Genomic DNA, 20,752 nt, shown 5'->3' with positions numbered 1-20,752 from the left:
AACAATAGCATAACCAGGACAAAAAGGCCAGTTCCATGCATGCTTTGGGACATGGCAAGCACTCCGGGAGGCTTTTAACTAGATGTGAACTCAGGAGCCAATTAACAGGTTCAAGCCTTCAGAAATAGAAATTCAGAAAAAAGAAACAAGAAGCCCATGAAGGGAATGTGATGTCATGCAGTCTTCAATGTCAAGACCAGCATCACATAATTGCTTGAAAAAGAAAAAAGCCTACTGTGATAACACTACCTTAAAATCACCCCCAACAGCTTGTAAGTGCATTTGTAAAACTACTAGAAAGCTCTGTCAAGTGTACATTTCACAAGAATATGTGCTAGATAGGTTAGGAGTGAAAAACATGATTCATATGTTTTAATCCAAAGTGTCAAACATCTTTTCTTTGAAAATAAACTTTTTTTTGTTGTTGTAAAGAAACATAGCACCAAGTTTTGAGAGAGAGTGGACTCCGACGGTAAGAGTGTTACAGTGTCTATCAGATCCAAACTTAAATGAAATTGCTAGAAAATGCTAACATTACAAGGTCTTCCTCTCTAAATAACTCCCTTTGTGATGCTCCCAAAAAAGATTTTGAAGGAGACACAACAGAAGTTTCATTAGTTATTTAGAACTTTTTATTAATTCATTTAATTTGCAAGTTCTGCTCTTTATTGGGGAAGGATTTGGTTTGCATGTTTCTATTTGCCTTTAACGTTCTGTTTGAACATTTTGACATTCCTCTCGTTTCCACAGACATCTTCCTCAAAAGCTTCCCAATGAGGCCAGATGAACTGAAGGACAAATTGTTCATTGTTACAGAAGAGGATGGAGGTCTCAGTGATGAGCAAATTGCCTCCCTCCGGAGGTAAACTCTTCCATTGTTCCATTTGACGGCTGCGGTTGGGTCTGTTACAGCCCTTTTAAAAGGAGCTGTTTATATCTCCCTAATTATATCATCATTCACGTCTCTGTTATTTTCCCATTCTCCTGTCTCATATCCCATTGTGCAGCTTCTTTCTAAGTCTCCTCATTTATGCTTGCACTGTGCTTTTGTATTGTACTAATTAACTGTTAAATCCAAATAACACATTGAAAAGGATTCCACAAGAATGAGGATGAGAGGATGAGTTGGGGAAGTATTTTTGGTCAGATTGCCCCATTCCTTCATCCCTGTACTCAAAGGATACAGGAAATGGACACTCTCTGGAGATGGATTAGTTAGTTTAACAGTTGTGTTTTGGTGATGTCACTGTCCTTCACTTTCAAGAGTCTGTTATGATGGTTGTGGCCGTTCAGTTCCGAGATCTGACTGGGTTTGCTGCACTACCATCCAACATATGATATCTGTGGAACCAGATTTCTACTGAGACAGCCAGGGCTCCTCAGATGGGCTTCAGATCATTGTGTCACTAATGAATCTCCCATGTACACTTAGTGGCTGTATGTTTTAAAAAGTCACCATACATTTATAGGAAGGGCATGTTTTTATCCTTTCTACCTGCCTGTAAAACTACAATAGAAATGCTTAAGGCAACGGTCATCTCATAATCCAATCACTGTTTTCCAATTTGGTTAAAACAAACACTAATATTTGTGTAACTACTGCACAAGAAAACACTCCTTTGCAATCACTGTAATCAGGATTTAGTCAGTACTCACCATTTACTTAATACATTGTATACTCATAAAGCTGGTGAGATATGATGTTTAACTGGGTGAATAACAATGAATAAAATGGCAATAAAACAACTGGGAGGATTAAAAATTCAAAATTATGGATGCTGTTAAATTTCCATTTGGGCGCTACACACTTTTTAGCACTTTCTCTACAGGGCCAAATTACACTGAATATTTTAGAGGAAACTGCATTGTATAATTCATAAGTGTTCCTAGAAGGCCTTGAAATCAAACTTAACTGAAAAAAACACAAAAACATATTTTGCTTTGAGGACTTTATGTCCAGGTGAGTTTTACACCATTCATGAAAACAATACACAAGCTAGAATTTGTAATATAGAGTGTAATGGACTTAAGAACAGTACTTCCCACGCTTGAGGCTAGCTGCAACAACACACAGTTTAATTAAGAATAAACTGAAAACTGTGTCTTCATGCTCTTGTGCAGTAGATGGAAAATTATATTTAGATGTGAGTTATTTGGAATTGCAATTATGGTTGAAGGCATACAAAGTCCTGATAATAAGGAGACAAGTTTGAACTAAAGTTATTCAATTCTGGAGTGTCAGGTTAGGTTCAGAATTAGTTTAGTAGTAAAGTATGGATGTGGCACACTGCATAATAAGAGTTGGAACATTTCAATAACCTATAATGAGTGCAGGACTAACCTAAGGCATTAATAATTCTCTTTTATAGCCGCAGAAGTCAAACTTTAAACGATGTACCTGCAGCAATTGTAATTGATGTAAGGAAAGGGCCCATTTTTTAACTACTCAATGGATTACTTTACAATTTACATTTACATAGCATCTCCGGATTAATATGGGAATGGCGTTCATGATAAAAATGTATTCAACTATAACTATGAAAAAGTAATGCAAAATATTTGGGTGAAGGTAAGATTAAGCTGGAGACTAAAGGTTTACACTGCCAATTTACATTGTAGATGTGAAGGCCAATAGGGAGAAAAGTAGAAAGCAGAAAGGCCTGGTAAAGTCCCCGCTGTGCTGAAACCTGCTTCTTTTCATTCTAATTCTTTTACACAGCAATATAGAAACATAGGCTTTCATTTTGACTTGCATACTGTTATGTGTAATGTGCGTCTTTCCTTTTTTTCTGCTTCCTACAGCTAAGATTAAATAATATGCAATCATAAGGAAAATAAAGACATTTGTTTTTCCCCAAGCTTTGGCTTAAAAAAAGCCACAAAAAATACTTATGTATACTATATTTTTTGCAATCAGCAAAAGTATTTTTTAAACCCTTAAAAGAATAACATCAGATTCTGTCTGCATGATGAAAATATAGTAAGGTATTCCAGTTCTGGTACTCAATTCAGAAAACCTCACGCAGGCAGGGGAAAAGATGCATTAATTCTCTTCCAAAACAGACTGAAAAATAGAAATGAGAAATACATTAAGACAATACAGGAAACAGAATAATCAGGGCTCAAATAATTGAGCTGTTACTGTAGGAAACACAAGCCACTTGAAATCCATTGCTGGTTCACATGTAAATTTTTTGCTGGTAGTCAGCCTGGTTGGTAATTGTTGTCTGAGCGTTTGGACTAGCATTGCTTCAGCATTAAAGCGGCTGTCTAAAATCAACATGTGGTAAAGTAAAGCAGGTTGCTAACTGTCATTAGGCACATTTACACTGCCATTTCTGATCCGGATCAAATGCATTTACAGACCAATCAGTCTCACCTGAATTACTTAATTAAAAAAGGATTAGATAGAAAATAAAGGAGCATCTTAATGAAAACCATATTCTTGGATATAGTCAACATGGGTTTAGACGAGGCAGATCATGTCTTACTAATTTATTATAATTATTTGAACATGCAACTGCAGCTGTAGATCACGTGAAAGCATATGATATGATATACTTAGATTTTCAAAAACCTTTTAACAAGGTTCCACGCCAAACACTGATCCTCAAATTGGAAGCTGTAGGCATTCAGGGTAATGTAAGTAGATGGATTATGAACTGGTTGATGTATAGGAAACAGAGGGTGTCGATTATAGGAGTTGCTTCTAACTGGAGTGAGGTTGTTAGTGGAGTGCCACATGGATCAGTACTAGGGCCTTTGCTGTTTCTAATCTATATTAATGATTTGGACTATGGAATAGTTAGCATACTTGTCAAATTTGCAGATGATACTAAAATAGATGACTCAGCAGATACAATCTCAGCAGCAGAGGGTATTCAAAGGGACTTAGATAATATTCAGTTATTATGGCAGATGAAATTCAATGTGGACAAGTGCAAGGTATTACATGCAGGTAACAAAAATGTCCACTATAATTACACTATTGGAGGAATAGAGCTAGATGAAGTACTGCATGAGAAAGACCTAGGAGTCTACATGGACTCCTCACTTTCTCCAGCCAAACAATGTGGGGAAACAATAAAAAAGTCAAACAGAATGTTAGGGTATATTGTCAAAAGTGTAGAATTTAGAACAAGGGCAGTAATGTTCAGACTGTACAATGCACTAGTTAGAGCTCATCTGTGTATAGATACTGTGTACAGTTCTGGGCTCCACACTTCAAGAAAGATATCGCTGCTCTAGAGTAGAAGTCTTCACGGGTCCAAAAATGTGTGCCCGAACCCGAAGAGACCCGGAAATATGCTATCCGGAACCAACTCGGACCCGTCTATTATTTGAAATCTGGACCCGGACCCGATCGGGACACACAGACCCGATTGAACCCGATCGGCACAGATCCCATAGCTAATTGATATTAACAAGTTAATTTACAAGTTGTGAAAATAAAACTGTGTTACCTAATGTAACGTTAGTATCCTTCTCCCCTGTACCTGACTGTGACGCACACAGTCTATCCTCCTTGCCAGGAAAGTTGGTAAAATAACATCCATGTTGTTCCTCTCTTGCTGATTGAAGCGCCTGTATAATCCACTCATTATTTCAGCTTCAAAAGCTCACTTGCTGTCATGGTGGCGGAGGACAAACACGACTTTGCAGCTTTGCAGTTTTTTGTATCTCGCATAATATGATAACTTCCACTGTTTGAACTATAATAACGATGCTCATTCAGTGCCATGGCCGCTGACGTTAGCATTACTAATAGTATTTGCTGTCATCTGTGCTCTCTGAGACGTGTCTGCCATATAGTTTAGATATTCAAAGCGAGCAAACTTCAACCACGATATCTCAAAAATTGCGGCGACACCAATAATTCACTTTGGTTTACGTCATCTGTCAAACACCGATATGGCGGAATAAATCCCGCCTTCTAAATAAAAGAGCCAATTGTCAATTGGTAAAGTCATCGCGTCCCTCGGGTATTACACACAATGTTAAACAGACCCGGGACCCGAAATACAAGAATGGGACCCGACCCGGACCCGGCTGACCGTTTAAAATATGGACCCGAACCCGGTCGGGTCCCGAGTCCTTGGGTTCGGGTGGACCCGTGAAGACCTGGATACTGTGTACAGTTCTGGGCTCCACACTTCAAGAAAGATATCGCTGCTCTAGAGGCAGTTCAGAGGAGAGCAACCAGACTTATTCCAGGTCTGAAGGGAAAGTCCTACTGAGAGACTGAGGAACTGAACCTTTTCACCCTGGAACAGAGGAGACTACGTGTGGACTTGATCCAAGTCTTCACAATCATGAAAGGCATCGATCACATGAAACCAGAGGAGCTTTTCCAGATCAGCAGGGACACACGCACCCAGGGACACAAATGGAAATTGGGCTTCAAGGCATTCAAAATGGATAACAGAGAGTTGTCACAATCTGCAACAAAATCCCCAGTGATGTGGTTGAAGCTGAAAATTTGGGAACATTTAAAATCAGACTGGATAGGATCCTTGGATCACTCAGTTATTATTGGACACCAAACGAGCACGATGGGTTGAATGGCCTCCTCTTGTTTGCAAACTTTCTTATGTTTCTTCTTATTATTATTATAATTGTAATTATGTTTTTTATTTTATTTTATTTTATTTTATGTTTTTTATTTTTTATTTACCCTGCCCTGTATTTGTGCTAAATTAAGTAGGTTTGTGAGAAGATGCAATTGTGACCTATAAAAGTAAAATGCCCAGCTGTATAAATGGGTACAAATCGCCCTGGATAAGAGCATCTGCTAAATGACAAAAAAATTAAAAAATGTATAAACACAGGGGAGAGGAAATGTTTATAAACAAATATTTTCAAGCAAAATAGAACAGAAACTTTTATAAAAGTTAGGATTTAAAAAGCACCTATTGAAAAGAGTGGGAAAGGGAGAAAAAGCTGACAGTGGAGAGTCTGAATCAGTTCTGAGAGAAACGTTACTTCATTATAACATATTTGTACATCTGTTCTGTCACCTTTCCAATACAAAAGAAACCCCAATCACTCACTCTTAAGTTTTCAGACCATTATGGCAAAACATGTTAACAGAACAGATGTATCGTCGTACAGCTGAAGATTTTATTATCGTGTTTGAAGAGACAGATAGCATTGAGTCCTTCTCGGGGGATAGGGGGTTGATGCTAATGAAAATGAATGAAATACGTCTATGCTTGAATCTCGGTGGTGATACGGAAGTGTTTGATGTCTTGAATGGCAAACCTGTTGAAAAGATACATATTCTCGGTTGCGCAGTAGATAATGTATGTAATATGAGTAATACATTCTTCCAAGCGTAGTTCAGTTCAGCACATTGAGGATCTCAAACAAACACACTTTTAACACAGCCACTCGTGATCATAGGTTCAAATATTAATGCAGAGCAGATGTAGCCGCTGCAATGTCTAATCCCTTTAGTCATAAAATAATGAAAAGCCTTGGTTTACTTTGGAGCTTTATATTGGGAAATGGCATAAGTAGTGTCCATTTGCTGACTGGGTTTAAATTCAGAACAATTTAGCTGTTACCTAGGAGGATGTACATAAACAGTTCTGTGTTTAATGTATTTATTATCATTCTAACTGCTTGCTGTCACCTCACAAGCTGGAAAAGGATTACATAACTAGAATAACGTACTGTAGTTTAAACTTTACATTTCAGAATTGGACTTTTAAGGGAATATTATTATGGACTGTTTTAGGGATCCAGAAGCTAACAGAGAAAAAATATATGATTTAACTGGTTGATAATACTGCCAAATACATTGGAAGATTGTCCATTAACATCTGGGTTTGTAAACATTGGGGACACTTGTGCAATCGTGCATATTCACAAGTAGAAACCATAGGGAAAATGTTTAATATGTGTAGAGAAAGGGACATGTAGGGTTGTGTCTGCCGGTCTTTCTGTCTGTCTGTAAGAGAGTTTCAGGCCAAGTACACACTGGGTTTTTGACATAGCTGAACAGAATGCCAGGGAGTGGGGATTGGTCCTTAAACAGTGTCCTGAGAAAGAGTTAAAGTTGGATGCTGAGGCAGAGAGATGATAACACACAACCAAATAAAGCTAAACAAAGCCCCTGGCTCCCTGTGTGTCTGTGTGCAATGCGTGGTGCTGTTTTTCAAGTCAGCCTTTACTGTAAGGATTTGTTTGTTTGCACTAGGGTTGAACTTTTCAACTCCACCTGTGAATAAATTGCACATTTTTTTCTATCGCCATTTCTTGGAGACCTAAGTTTATTACATTCCACGGCCCAATCAATAGGTCTTACTTATTTGAGAACCTGAGGAGGAAAAAATATGAAATTGGTTCAACACAGTATTACAGCAACTTGAATAAATAAACAACAGTGTTTCAATGATGTGTGAACAATGATGGTAAATACATTTTAATTAACATGATTGCTTTATTTTGTGATTGTGATTGTGCACTAATTAGAAGATCACAGAATTTGTTCAATGCTATTATATCTGCCTGATAACTGAGGAAAATCACACTGACAGCTGGGAGCACTTATTGTCCTGCCTCACTGACTCCCTTCATCGTGATATGTGCTCCTGCCAGGTACGTGCCCACTCCAGACGATGTGGAGATGTACAAGTCCTACAAGGGGTCGCCCTCCGAGCTGCACCTGGTTGACCAGTACATGATGCAGGTGAGGGTCAATACAACATGATTTGTTCACAACAGGGCTCTCAAACTCAGTCCCTGGAGGGACTGTGGTGTCTTCTGCCTTTTATTCCAACCCAGTTCCCGGTTACATAATTGGTCTGCTTAGCCGATTAACTGGATTAAAGCTTCTATACAGCAAAGGTACCTTGACTCAAAAGTCAACTAACAGACCTTAAAACAATTTTAAACTTGTCTCGAAGAGTTGATGGTTTATAGGCTTGGTACTTTTCAACATTTATATTTAAACATGCTTCTTCCCTTCGATATGCCAAGTGTTCAAATTGATAGATCTCATTCTCTTTAAGACCACTCATTTGCTCTTAGTGGGTCTTTTCTTTTTGTGTGGATTAACAGCACATAGGCTAGTTGCTTACACTAACGGGATTGCTCTGTTTAGAGAGTGTCCTTTTCATGGAAAAAAGTTAAAAATACATTGATTAGGTTATTGTGATTTAAGTGAGAAACTGACATGGAGGAAGAAGGTTAATTACAGCTTTAAAGGCAGGTGCAGACTCTGTCGGAAAATACCAAGCCTATTTATAGTTTGTAAACCTGTCTTCTTGTGTTTTTAATTTTTGTATTGTTAAGTTGCACTGTTATGGAATTTTAAGTGGACTGCTAACTCTAAATCCTTCACTACATTCAGCTTGATACTAATTCAGTCTCCTCAGTTCTATAATACTGTGATTAAAAATATATATATCGTATAATGGGAATATTTGGTGGGGAATTTATTTTGGGGTTATTGGCAGATTTCAGTGAATTGCCAATTATACTTCCACCAAACAAACAACCCTACCCTCTGAGTGTTTTCCTGGGAAAAGAGGAATGTGCTAATGGGAATCAATTGATCAACAGATCTTACATTTTTAAACACTTTGTTTAAGCGGTTAGATGGTTTGCCAAGAAGGGGAAACTACAAACACGTTAGTCACTTGCTTTTATGAAGACTCCCATGCTGTAAGCAGGATTGAACCAATGGTTTTATCATAACATAGCAAATCCACCAAATGTAATCCACAACAGTATTTCCCATTATATTGTATTCATATATATTATTATGTATAGAACTCTAAAGTGGTGGGAAGGAAATATTTTGGCTTGCAATCCAAAATAAAAGACATGTCTAAAACAACAGGAGGATATTTGGTAAATGTTATGCCGAATGAGAAGTCATTACTTTTCAGTAAAGCACCCCATTTCTACATATTCTATAATCCTGATGACTCAAAATACCAGCAAAAGTGTTTTTTTTAATAACACAAGTACTGTGACATGTCAATTCAATAGATTTGCATAAATTGTGACTCTCTGCAAAGACATACGCAATGTTAGTGTTGTGTTGTGTTACAACCCTTTCAAATGGTGGAAAACATGCTGATCTTACAGACATTAACATTCCATATGCAGGTTGAACACTGTACTGTTGCCAGGTTCAGATCGTTGCATTGTGCGTCATGTCTTTTTTGTGCAAACATGAAAATGATTCAACATCAGCTTTGCAGCTTTGACAATGTTAAAGACGGTTGCAAGGTACTAAAGCTTACAGTTCAATGTTTGTTTATTTATTTATTTGCCTACTACCTTTGTGATTTAAGGTACCTACTATTCATGACAACTAATGTTCAGACATACATCTTGTAAGAAACTGTAAAGCAAAAACAAATCTACATAACAGTGTACAGACTGAAATGTAAAACACAAAACATCTAAATAAAACATCACTAAACAGTGATCACTAAACTATGTTAAATAGCTGTAAATTAAAAAACACAAAACAAGAAAACATTCTATCTATACGAATGTTAGCACTGGAGTTCATTGTAAGTCCTGAGCTATATATATATATATATATATATATATATATATATACACACTCACCTAAAGGATTATTAGGAACACCTGTTCAATTTCTCATTAATGCAATTATCTAACCAACCAATCACATGGCAGTTGCTTCAATGCATTTAGGGGTGTGGTCCTGGTCAAGACAATCTCCTGAACACCAAACTGAATGTCTGAATGGGAAAGAAAGGTGATTTAAGCAATGTTTAGCGTGGCATGGTTGTTGGTGCCAGACGGGCTGGTCTGAGTATTTCACAATCTGCTCAGTTACTGGGATTTTCACGCACAACCATTTCTAGGGTTTACAAAGAATGGTGTGAAAAGGGAAAAACATCCAGTATGCGGCAGTCTTGTATATATATATATATATATATATATATACACTCACCTAAAGGATTATTAGGAACACCATACTAATACTGTGTTTGACCCCCTTTCGCCTTCAGAACTGCCTTAATTCTACGTGGCATTGATTCAACAAGGTGCTGAAAGCATTCTTTAGAAATGTTGGCCCATATTGATAGGATAGCATCTTGCAGTTGATGGAGATTTGTGGGATGCACATCCAGGGCACGAAGCTCCCGTTCCACCACATCCCAAAGATGCTCTATCTGGTGACTGTGGGGGCCAGTTTAGTACAGTGAACTCATTGTCATGTTCAAGAAACCAATTTGAAATGATTCGACCTTTGTGACATGGTGCATTATCCTGCTGGAAGTAGCCATCAGAGGATGGGTACATGGTGGTCATAAAGGGATGGACATGGTCAGAAACAATGCTCAGGTAGGCCGTGGCATTTAAACGATGCCCAATTGGCACTAAGGGGCCTAAAGTGTGCCAAGAAAACATCCCCCACACCATTACACCACCACCACCAGCCTGCACAGTGGTAACAAGGCATGATGGATCCATGTTCTCATTCTGTTTATGCCAAATTCTGACTCTACCATCTGAATGTCTCAACAGAAATCGAGACTCATCAGACCAGGCAACATTTTTCCAGTCTTCAACTGTCCAATTTTGGTGAGCTTGTGCAAATTGTAGCCTCTTTTTCCTATTTGTAGTGGAGATGAGTGGTACCCGGTGAGGTCTTCTGCTGTTGTAGCCCATCCGCCTCAAGGTTGTACGTGTTGTGGCTTCACAAATGCTTTGCTGCATACCTCGGTTGTAACGAGTGGTTATTTCAGTCAAAGTTGCTCTTCTATCAGCTTGAATCAGTCGGCCCATTCTCCTCTGACCTCTAGCATCAACAAGGCATTTTCGCCCACAGGACTGCCGCATACTGGATGTTTTTCCCTTTTCACACCATTCTTTGTAAACCCTAGAAATGGTTGTGCGTGAAAATCCCAGTAACTGAGCAGATTGTGAAATACTCAGACCGGCCCGTCTGGCACCAACAACCATGCCACGCTCAAAATTGCTTAAATCACCTTTCTTTCCCATTCAGACATTCAGTTTGGAGTTCAGGAGATTGTCTTGACCAGGACCACACCCCTAAATGCATTGAAGCAACTGCCATGTGATTGGTTGATTAGATAATTGCATTAATGAGAAATTGAACAGGTGTTTCTAATAATCCTTTAGGTGAGTGTATATGTGTGTGTGTTAAAATTGTCACTAACCTATGTTGTTGTGCTGTTATATATTCCATAATTATAAAGGATATACAGTTGGTACATTTGTAAAATGTGTCTAACATACAAATTTATCAAGAGAACATACAACTAGTAACACTGTTTTTTAAAGGATCCAAACAGCTGAAGTAACATTAAGTTTTGAATGCAACCCCAATTATCTGAAAGAGAAAATAACTGCCAAAGGGGCCTATTGGACATTGCTGCACAGAATGGGAAGGACTGAACACTTATAGCAAAGTTACCAATAGGTCTCTGTGTGTTGTCACTCAGATGAGCCCTCCCTCTGGCTCTTCTCATCTGCACAACACCCAGACAACACATCCTGTTTTTACTGTAGCCTATTGGCTTACGAGTAACCTCCCAGTTTTAAGAGCTTTTTTACTACTTCAGAAGTAGTCCTGCATAAGCAATCAGCAGAACTACATTGCACTCTGCACACAATTTTTTAAATGTCCCTTCTTCAAATATACCCTGTATTCAGTGTTACTAAAATAGCATTGGGAATGAGAGAAATTGACAAAATAACAACCTTGAATGCATGGTAGGAAATTACAAAATGTACCTTAGAATTTACATTTGTTTGTTTGTTTCTTTGTCAAGGCAAAGATCTCTGTAGATCAATGTCCTCCATCCCTGGTCTTGGAGACTCCTTATCCAATTAGTTTTATAGGTCTCCCAAAACTACCGACCTCTTAAAGACTGCAAGGACCATGTTAGTATTTTATGAATTAAGGAAGAATGAGCGAATGCTGGTTCTTAAGGGGTTGTAGGTTAGTTCTGTCTTTGTTCCACACAATCTGAAAAATGACTGAATTTCCCAAAACACCCACTTCATTCATCACAATGGTGGGTTTCTGAGTCTTTATAAATTGATGATTGAAGGATGACCTGTGGAACCTGTGGAATAGGGCCATGGTATCGATATTAATATGCTTTCCAAGACTTCATACGATGGAACAAATTGCACTGCACTGTGCAGCTGAAAGTGTGATCGTGGGTTTATAGTAGTCATCCCTGTACAAGTTTTAATGTATAGCACATTGGCAGAGTTTAATTGATGGTTTAACTGTCTGTTTCCCCCACAGATGTGCAATATTCCCTTCCTGAGTGCTCGACTAGATCTGCTTCTCACTATCAGAGAGCTCCCAATTAGTATGGAGGATCTGCAGCCAGTGAGTACAGTGTCTGTCATAAACACAACTGTGTGTGTGTGTCTAAAGCAGGGGTTTCTTAACTTTTTTCCCTCCCTTGAGAGTTATCTTAAAGTCCATGCCCCCCCCCTCCAAAAAAAAAGCAGAAGCAAGAAAAATAAACCTGAAAGATGCATTTATCAGAAATATTTAATAAAACAAGCCCCTCCCACCTCCCCATGTCCCAATAACTCAAACATGTTGTGATTTTCATTATAATAAATTATTTATTAAAAAATACAAAGTTAGCAGCAGTTAGATCATTTTGAGCAGCTTTTTTGTGTGTCCTTTGTGTTAAAATGATGCTGAATGTTTTAGGTCTGCGGTTCACACTGTGGATTTGTAGTGTGGAAATTGGATTTTTGAATTGTGTGTGTGTGTATTTGAGCTCCCTATATCCCCCTATCATTACAGAGGTTATATCTGAATAGCAACTGGGGATTCAAGAATTGTGGGGCTATAAAGGGAACAAAATACCTGGCAATGATAAATACATCAAAATAATAATAAATAATAGCAGGATGATATTCTGAAATCGTGAGGTAGGTGTCTGAGTTTGCATACAGAAAAGGAGTCAGGCAGTTATATACGGCCGCTTAGTCTCTATGGAGAATGCTTCACACTCAGTCTCCAATGATACACAGAGGCATCTGCCAGTCATATTCTGGAGAGAAGGGGGAGCGCTGACTATCAGTTCTTTCTAACTGTATAGGTGGGTGAGTACAGGACAGGTGGCAAAATTTGCCAGCACTTATTCTTTTAGAATCACATTACCAATTAACTAGTCTCAGAAAAGCCCACAACCGTTGTTATGGTAATTATATGCTTGAATGGGAGAAATAGTGCCCTGCTATTAAAGTATTTTCAATAGCAAATTCCTGTCCTGCTCTTTCTAGTCACTACTGTCCTTGCTTGGAAATGAAATTACCAAGCCTTTCATATAGACACATTACTTTGCAAGCAGCTGTAGTCTGAAATCGGACTAAAATAGCAAGGGAAGAGACATTCTCCCTTGTTTTATTCTTAAGCTGTTAAGCGCAGAGAGTGTGATATTTTGGAACGGGGTGGAATTGTGTGGTGTATTGACCTTCCGGTGATACACAGTGTGTGTGTCGACATTTATAAAGCTCATCGAAAGCGAAGTGTGGCGCACTGTGTCAGATTACGATTTTTCTTCCATCAATCCACGCTGCCTGTCTCCAGCATCCTACATTTTTTCCAATGCTGCCACTTTCACTTAGTGATGCAGAGTAAAAGGAGATATTAGAGCATTAGCTGACACTGGTTGTCCAAACATTCAGTGTTCAGAGCTGTGCAGTTACAGAGATGTATAGTGATAGGATATTGCAATAATATGCTTCTTCTTCTTATTACTATTATTATTATTATTATTAGTAGTAGTAGTAGTGGTAATGGTAGTGGGAGTAGCAATAATACTAAGAATAATAATAAGAAGAACTATTATAATAATTAACAACAATAATACAAATTATTATTATTTAGCAGATGCCTTTATCCATGACAACATGGCTATACACATATAAACATTAAATCTTCTACAAATGGACAATTTCACATAGGTAACATTACTATATGAAATCATCTGCACATTACAGTGAATATAATGCTGATATAATATAAAGTAGATTGGATTGGTCTGAAGTCATGTAATGCTCCAAGGAGGCTCATTCCAGCACTGAGGGGGCAAGAGAGGCAAAAGAGAGACAGTCTGGGCAGCCTTAGCCCCTGAGGGAGGGCATGACTAATGGACGTGTAGGAGAGGGTGAGCGGAAATACAGGCAAGAGACAAGAGACCTGAGCCTAAAAAGGAGTTGTTTGGTGAAGAGCTCCGTATTGTAAGCAATAGAGCCTTGAATTTGTTACCACTGAGAAATAAACTGGGCAGCAGTGTGGAGAAGTGGTCAGGGCTCTAGAGTCCTGAGGGGAGGGTCTTGGGTTCAATCTCAGGTGGGGCCACTGCTGTTGTATCCTTGAGCAAGGGACTTTACCTACAGTGGATTGTATAAGTATTCACTCCCCAAGCACTTATTCACATTTTGTTATGTTACAATATGGAATATATACACTCACCTAAAGGATTATTAGGAACACCTGTTCAATTTCTCATTAATGCAATTATCTAACCAACCAATCACATGGCAGTTGCTTCAATGCATTTAGGGGTGTGGTCCTGGTCAAGACAATCTCCTGAACTCCAAACTGAATGTCTGAATGGGAAAGAAAGGTGATTTAAGCAATTTTGAGCGTGGCATGGTTGTTGGTGCCAGACGGGCCGGTCTGAGTATTTCACAATCTGCTCAGTTACTGGGATTTTCACGCACAACCATTTCTAGGGTTTACAAAGAATGGTGTGAAAAGGGAAAAACATCCAGTATGCGGCAGTCCTGTGGGCGAAAATGCCTTGTTGATGCTAGAGGTCAGAGGAGAATGGGCCGACTGATTCAAACTGATAGAAGAGCAACTTTGACTGAAATAACCACTCGTTACAACCGAGGTATGCAGCAAAGCATTTGTGAAGCCACAACACGTACAACCTTGAGGCGGATGGGCTACAACAGCAGAAGACCTCACCGGGTACCACTCATCTCCACTACAAATAGGAAAAAGAGGCTACAATTTGCACAAGCTCACCAAAATTGGACAGTTGAAGACTGGAAAAATGTTGCCTGGTCTGATGAGTCTCGATTTCTGTTGAGACATTCAGATGGTAGAGTCAGAATTTGGCATAAACAGAATGAGAACATGGATCCATCATGCCTTGTTACCACTGTGCAGGCTGGTGGTGGTGGTGTAATGGTGTGGGGGATGTTTTCTTGGCACACTTTAGGCCCCTTAGTGCCAATTGGGCATCGTTTAAATGCCACGGCCTACCTGAGCATTGTTTCTGACCATGTCCATCCCTTTATGACCACCATGTACCCATCCTCTTATGGCTACTTCCAGCAGGATAATGCACCATGTCACAAAGGTTGAATCATTTCAAATTGGTTTCTTGAACATGACAATGAGTTCACTGTACTAAACTGGCCCCCATAGTCACCAGATCTCAACCCAATAGAGCATCTTTGGGATGTGGTGGAACGGGAGTTTCGTGCCCTGGATGTATATATATATATATGTTTTATTGGGATTCTTTCCACCTCAAAATACTTAAAAATCTGAAATGTGTTAGTTAGTAAGTAAGTATTCACCTCCTTGAGGCAACTTTTAAGTCTTGCCACAGATTCTCAATTGGATTAAGGTCTGGGCTTTGACTGGGCCATTTGAGGACACTCAGTTACTTGTTTTTTAACCACTCAAGTGTAGCCTTTTCTGTGCTCCTTTAGAGTTAGCATTGGCTTCTTGGTGGCTTCTCTGACCACCGACATCCTTGCCCAGTTGCTCGGTTTCGGTGGACGGCTGCTAAGTAATGGTTGTCCCATATTCTTTCAAGTTTTTTTATTTAAAATGAATTTAACCGTGCTCCTGGAGATGTTCAAAGTTTGGGAAAAAAAATTTAAGCCCAACCCTGACTCGTGCCTTTCTAGAACTTTCTCTCAGACTTGTTTTGAAAGCTTCTTGGTCTTCATGGTGTGGTTGTTTAGATATGCTCTCTGACATACTCTGGGGCCTTCCAAAAACAGGTGTATTTAATCTGAGATCATGTGTCACTTGAATTGCACACAGGTGGACTCTATTCAACTAATTATGTGACTTCTGAAGGCAATTGGCTACACCACAGCTTATTTAAATATGTGTGTCATAGCAAAGAGGGTGAATACTTATGGAGTTATGACTTTTCCGTTTTTTATTTGTAGTTAACGAGAATAGTTAACTTTAGCCACTTGTGTATATGGTATATGTCTGTATATGTTTTTTATATAGAGATAGAAAAAGTGGAGCAAATGCTTCTCATTCAACACTTCTTGATGTTATCTCTTAAGGGAGCTTTAATGTATTGAATTCTGATTTAAATCCTGGTAGTTCTATCCAATATATAGTCAGCTGTAATGATTTCCCAATGCATTTCTTCCACACAAACATCAGATTATTACTAATGGATATTAAGGTAGAGTCTATTATTCACAATATGTTGTTGTTTCTTGGTATCAATACAAACACACATTTATACTTAAATAAAAAAAAGTAGAAGCAGTCGCAAACCCGACAGGTAGGTTTGGTTTCTGTCTTGTCACATTTCCTATGAAGATATGTGTTAAACTTCACTTAATGATGAACACCTTAAATACTGATGTTACATTGAGAGCAAGGGGAAAACTCACCTTCTGCATGGAGTAGGATTCTTCAACACTTTATTTTTGAAGTTGCTAATAAAGCAACAGAAGCTCAGACTTCAAAATCAGCTACGATGTTTAACACCAGAATTAATTTTGTCTAAATGTGAGAACATGCTTTAAAAAAATAAAAACAAAATAATAATAATAATAATAATAATAATAATAATAATAATAATAATAATAATACTAATAATGCACAACAGAATAAGGCTTTGCAGGTAATTGTACTTGCATGAACCAGAATGTTATCTGCAGTATATAAAGTGCATATAATAACTTGAAAGAAACTAGTCAAATATATCACCTATTAAATATCTTATTATGAGTGAAGTCTCGTTGAGAAAATGAGCTTTGATGAGCTTGTTTCTCTTCCTGCCCTAGTTTTTCTTCCTTTTACTTAGAACCCTGGAGTTTTAATACAGACATATTTAAGCGTTTTGGAAAGCAGTGCCTGAGACGATTGTTTAGTATGGCTTGGTGAAATAGAGCAGGGCTTGTCATTGTAAGAGAGCACACCCTGTAATTTGTGACTTTCACTATTGATATCTGGAAGAGACTTGCTGGGCGATATGACTTAAAAAGAATATCTCGATATTTTTAGAAGTTTGAACGATACACGATACATATCTCGATATGTCTTGTTTTTAGCCAATCAAGCAACAAAATAAAACCAAAGACATTAAAACTACAAGTATTTTGTTAATAATTAAATATGCGAAACTAACAAATACTACATGCAGGCTGTCATGGTAAATATATGCAGAATGCAACACATTACAGCACAAGTGTTGTGTGATTATTGATTACTATTATGTGTGTTATGTTGTTATGGGATAAATATGTACAGAAATACACAGTATGATTTACTGTCACATAACAACAATAATACAAGTAATAGTAATCACGCAACACATGCGCTGTAAAATGCTATAGATTCAGTTAGATTTACCACAGCCGCGCATTAACATCTGCTAGACAGACATTTCTTCTCTGACTGTCGCGTCTCGATTCTGCTTACCGGTACAGCATATGTTAATACTAAATAGTTAATAATAATAATAATAATAATAATAATAATAATAATAATAATAAAAACTGCTGTACCACTTCACCATCTAATGCAACTTTCTGCATATGTTTGCATTGCTTTCCACTGTATTAAAATGCATACAAACTTTTTTAAAAATTATATCAATCTAAATTAGCAGGGGTGGGAGCGATGGCTATTGTCGGGGTGCTTGCAGAGCGAGTTTAGCCCGGCGACGAGAGCGGGGCGGACCGTGTCCTCTTGCGCATTAAAGTATCTTTTGGTTATGTTGGTTATTCTTTGTCAGTTCACTCTCATGTCTGTCTGTGTTTCTTATGGACATTTCTTGCCGCAGTGGAAGAACCGGGAAGAAAGCAAAGCGTCCTAATGACGAAAAATACTGCCGTAAAGAGTGGCATTTGCGACACTACGATATAAACGATAGAGCATAATATGAAACGATAGACGTTTTTCTATCGTCATTCGATATACATCGTCATATCGCACAGCCCTACAAAGGCACAATGAGCACTGTTCAAATATTGCCTGGAATGTGCCTCTGCCCTGTTCTTGCCAACACACCAATTTGTTTGCTGGGGTCTGTACTGATATAACACTATTGCTATGTAAATGAGAACAGGCATGGTGAGAGTAGACTGGGCTCCAAAAGATTACACTTAAAAAGATGCAGTGATCTCAAACTAAAATATCAAGCAGAAAGCAGAATAACTCATCCTTTTCATAATACTTTAAAGCCCAGGATTTAGCCTGAGTCTGTGAAAGCGGGGAACATCAGTAAGGATTTGTCTGTCATGTGACGAGCCCGGCGATCCGCATAAGAGAAGGAGAAAAAAGGAAACCTCTCATGATATCTGTTATGATACTCCCTGCTAACAAAGATGTGCACCAGGCCTAGCTAGCAAAATCTCTGACAGGACATTGCCGACACAAAAGCGAGGATAAAATAAATGCGGTACTTCATGCCTTTGTCTGGCTCAAGGTCACAAAGACAAACGAAGCATGCCTGCTGGTTCTGTGTCCTTATTTAATACAGAAAGTGACTGTGCTCTTCTCAATGGCTTACTGCTGCTCAGAATAGGCCAAAGAACAGAACTGTCTGGGAATGTGCTCTGCAGAGGTTTCTCTTTTTTCTCCTCTCTATTCAAGACTCCAGGAAAGTCTTGAAGCATAGGGGTGCAAGGTTGCAGCTGGATGCCTTATGCACATTGCCACAGTTCAGCACAGGGTGCAAGAAAGCAGGTGTCCAGCAGAGAAGAGACAGCTCCACTGATAGCAGGGAAGTTAATATTGTATGCAAAGTAAGGTCTGTGATCCTGAACATAAGGACGGGCTTGCCAACTGATTCCAGATTCAAGCACACAGGGCAGGAATGTGTTCAACAGATTCCCTTGCCTCCTATCCTCTCTTTACCTCTCTACTCAATGATATTCATACACATTCCTGCTTGTATTTGTCCTTCTGAAAGAAATTAAGGGGAAAAGGAGTTGTATAATTTAACCTGAGGCTAGAGTGATAGAATATAAACACATTTGATATTTTTATTGGAATAATTGCCAATAGTTTTCACAGTAGCTGCATGTCACCTATTTTAAGTTTTGAAAGCGTTTCTGATCAACATGAGGAACAGATTTGTAAGGGAAAAAAATTAGAATGATATTAGAATAAGAATGTGTTCACGGCTAAAAAAAACAAAAACGATTTCACGGTATTGTCATGGCAACACCACAAAAAAACATGAAATAATATATCAGAGTTCATTGATCATGCTTTTGCTAGAGAAATACCTGAAGCATTTATGTGCTAGAAGTGTTTCCCTTTAATTTACATTCTCTTTGTGAGAGAAAAAATACTTTTTATTATTCTCTCATACAGAGAATACAAGTTAATAGGTGTTGTGTAGTTTGCCTCTTATTGTATTGTCTCTTATTGTGCAGTTTAGGAGAGAGGACTGTGATGAATGACATCTCTTCTACAATAACAGACAAACTTCACACGACCTATTAACTTATAATAAATCACACATGTAACGATTATACACACAAATATCTTTACATTGAAAAAAACAACACATTTATAAGAATATATATGTGAAAAATAAACACCTAGTCTTACAAGATAATCTTCAATTTTCTCAAGAAACCATAACATTCTAGCAGGGATTTTTAAATAATTATGTAAGGCTTTTGTAAACTAACATAATAAAAGCTTGAACTACAGTCTGTTCATTGAAACCCACTAGCATTAGATGGCAAATGTCACCGACAGACAATAAAGGAATGTGCCAAAGTCTGACTGTGTAGGAATTAGGATGCTTAACAGACTTGAAGAAAAACAGTGATGAAGAAATTTACACTGAATCTCTTACTCACCTCAATATCAGTCCTGTTCTTTGGAAACTTGGAAACCATTTGCACTTTTGTAATTTTTTCCTCACATTTAATGACCTCCCTTTACTGTAATAATAGGTGCTATTTTTAGGTGCTTGTCCTTCGCATAAAGTCATGGTTATTGGGTTAACTCTACTACTGCTCCACTTTTATTCAATGTTTTGTTAGCTATAGCCTGCTTTTGGTTGTCATCTAACTAGAATAAAACTTTTGTAGTTGGTGGTGGGATTTGTGAATTCATTTTACAAGGGTTTAAAATACATTAAATACATACATATAAAATAATTTTAAAAGTCATATTATCTATATATTAACTCATTGTATTCTGATTGAATTTCTTACATCCCTTGCATTCATGCAGTACACTACACTGATGGTATATCTAAATGTTGTTTGCCACTGATGTCCTCCAAGCTCAATTCCTGTTTTTTTAATAGTTGACAGGTTACATAACAAAGCAGCTGTTTGTCATAATATTGTGAAATATTTCAAAATAGTGAGCTGTTAACCCGCTTTCCTCAATTTAAGAATATGACAAGAAGTTATGAATGTTTACTTATCAAACTTGAAAATGTACTGCCACAGACGGATTTAACTTGAAGTGTAGAAAGTGTTTAATTTAGGCTAGAATGATAAA

At 38.0% G+C, this 20,752-nt stretch overlaps 1 protein-coding gene across 1 annotated transcript in view; it reads left to right on the top strand.

Annotated features, from left to right (window-relative positions):
• LOC136748755 (formin-H) overlaps window positions 1–20,752 on the top strand; it is a 60,456-nt gene that overhangs the window by 25,475 nt on the left and 14,229 nt on the right. The window contains exons 9-11 of the mRNA XM_066702766.1: window positions 751–862; window positions 7,603–7,693; window positions 12,278–12,364. Coding sequence (XP_066558863.1) covers window positions 751–862; window positions 7,603–7,693; window positions 12,278–12,364 — 290 coding nt within the window. The remainder of the gene's footprint in view (window positions 1–750; window positions 863–7,602; window positions 7,694–12,277; window positions 12,365–20,752) is intronic.

Source organism: Amia ocellicauda, chromosome 4, assembly GCF_036373705.1.
Source record: "Amia ocellicauda isolate fAmiCal2 chromosome 4, fAmiCal2.hap1, whole genome shotgun sequence".
NCBI lineage: Eukaryota > Metazoa > Chordata > Actinopteri > Amiiformes > Amiidae > Amia > Amia ocellicauda.
This window is presented reverse-complemented; position numbering and strand designations above follow the sequence as displayed.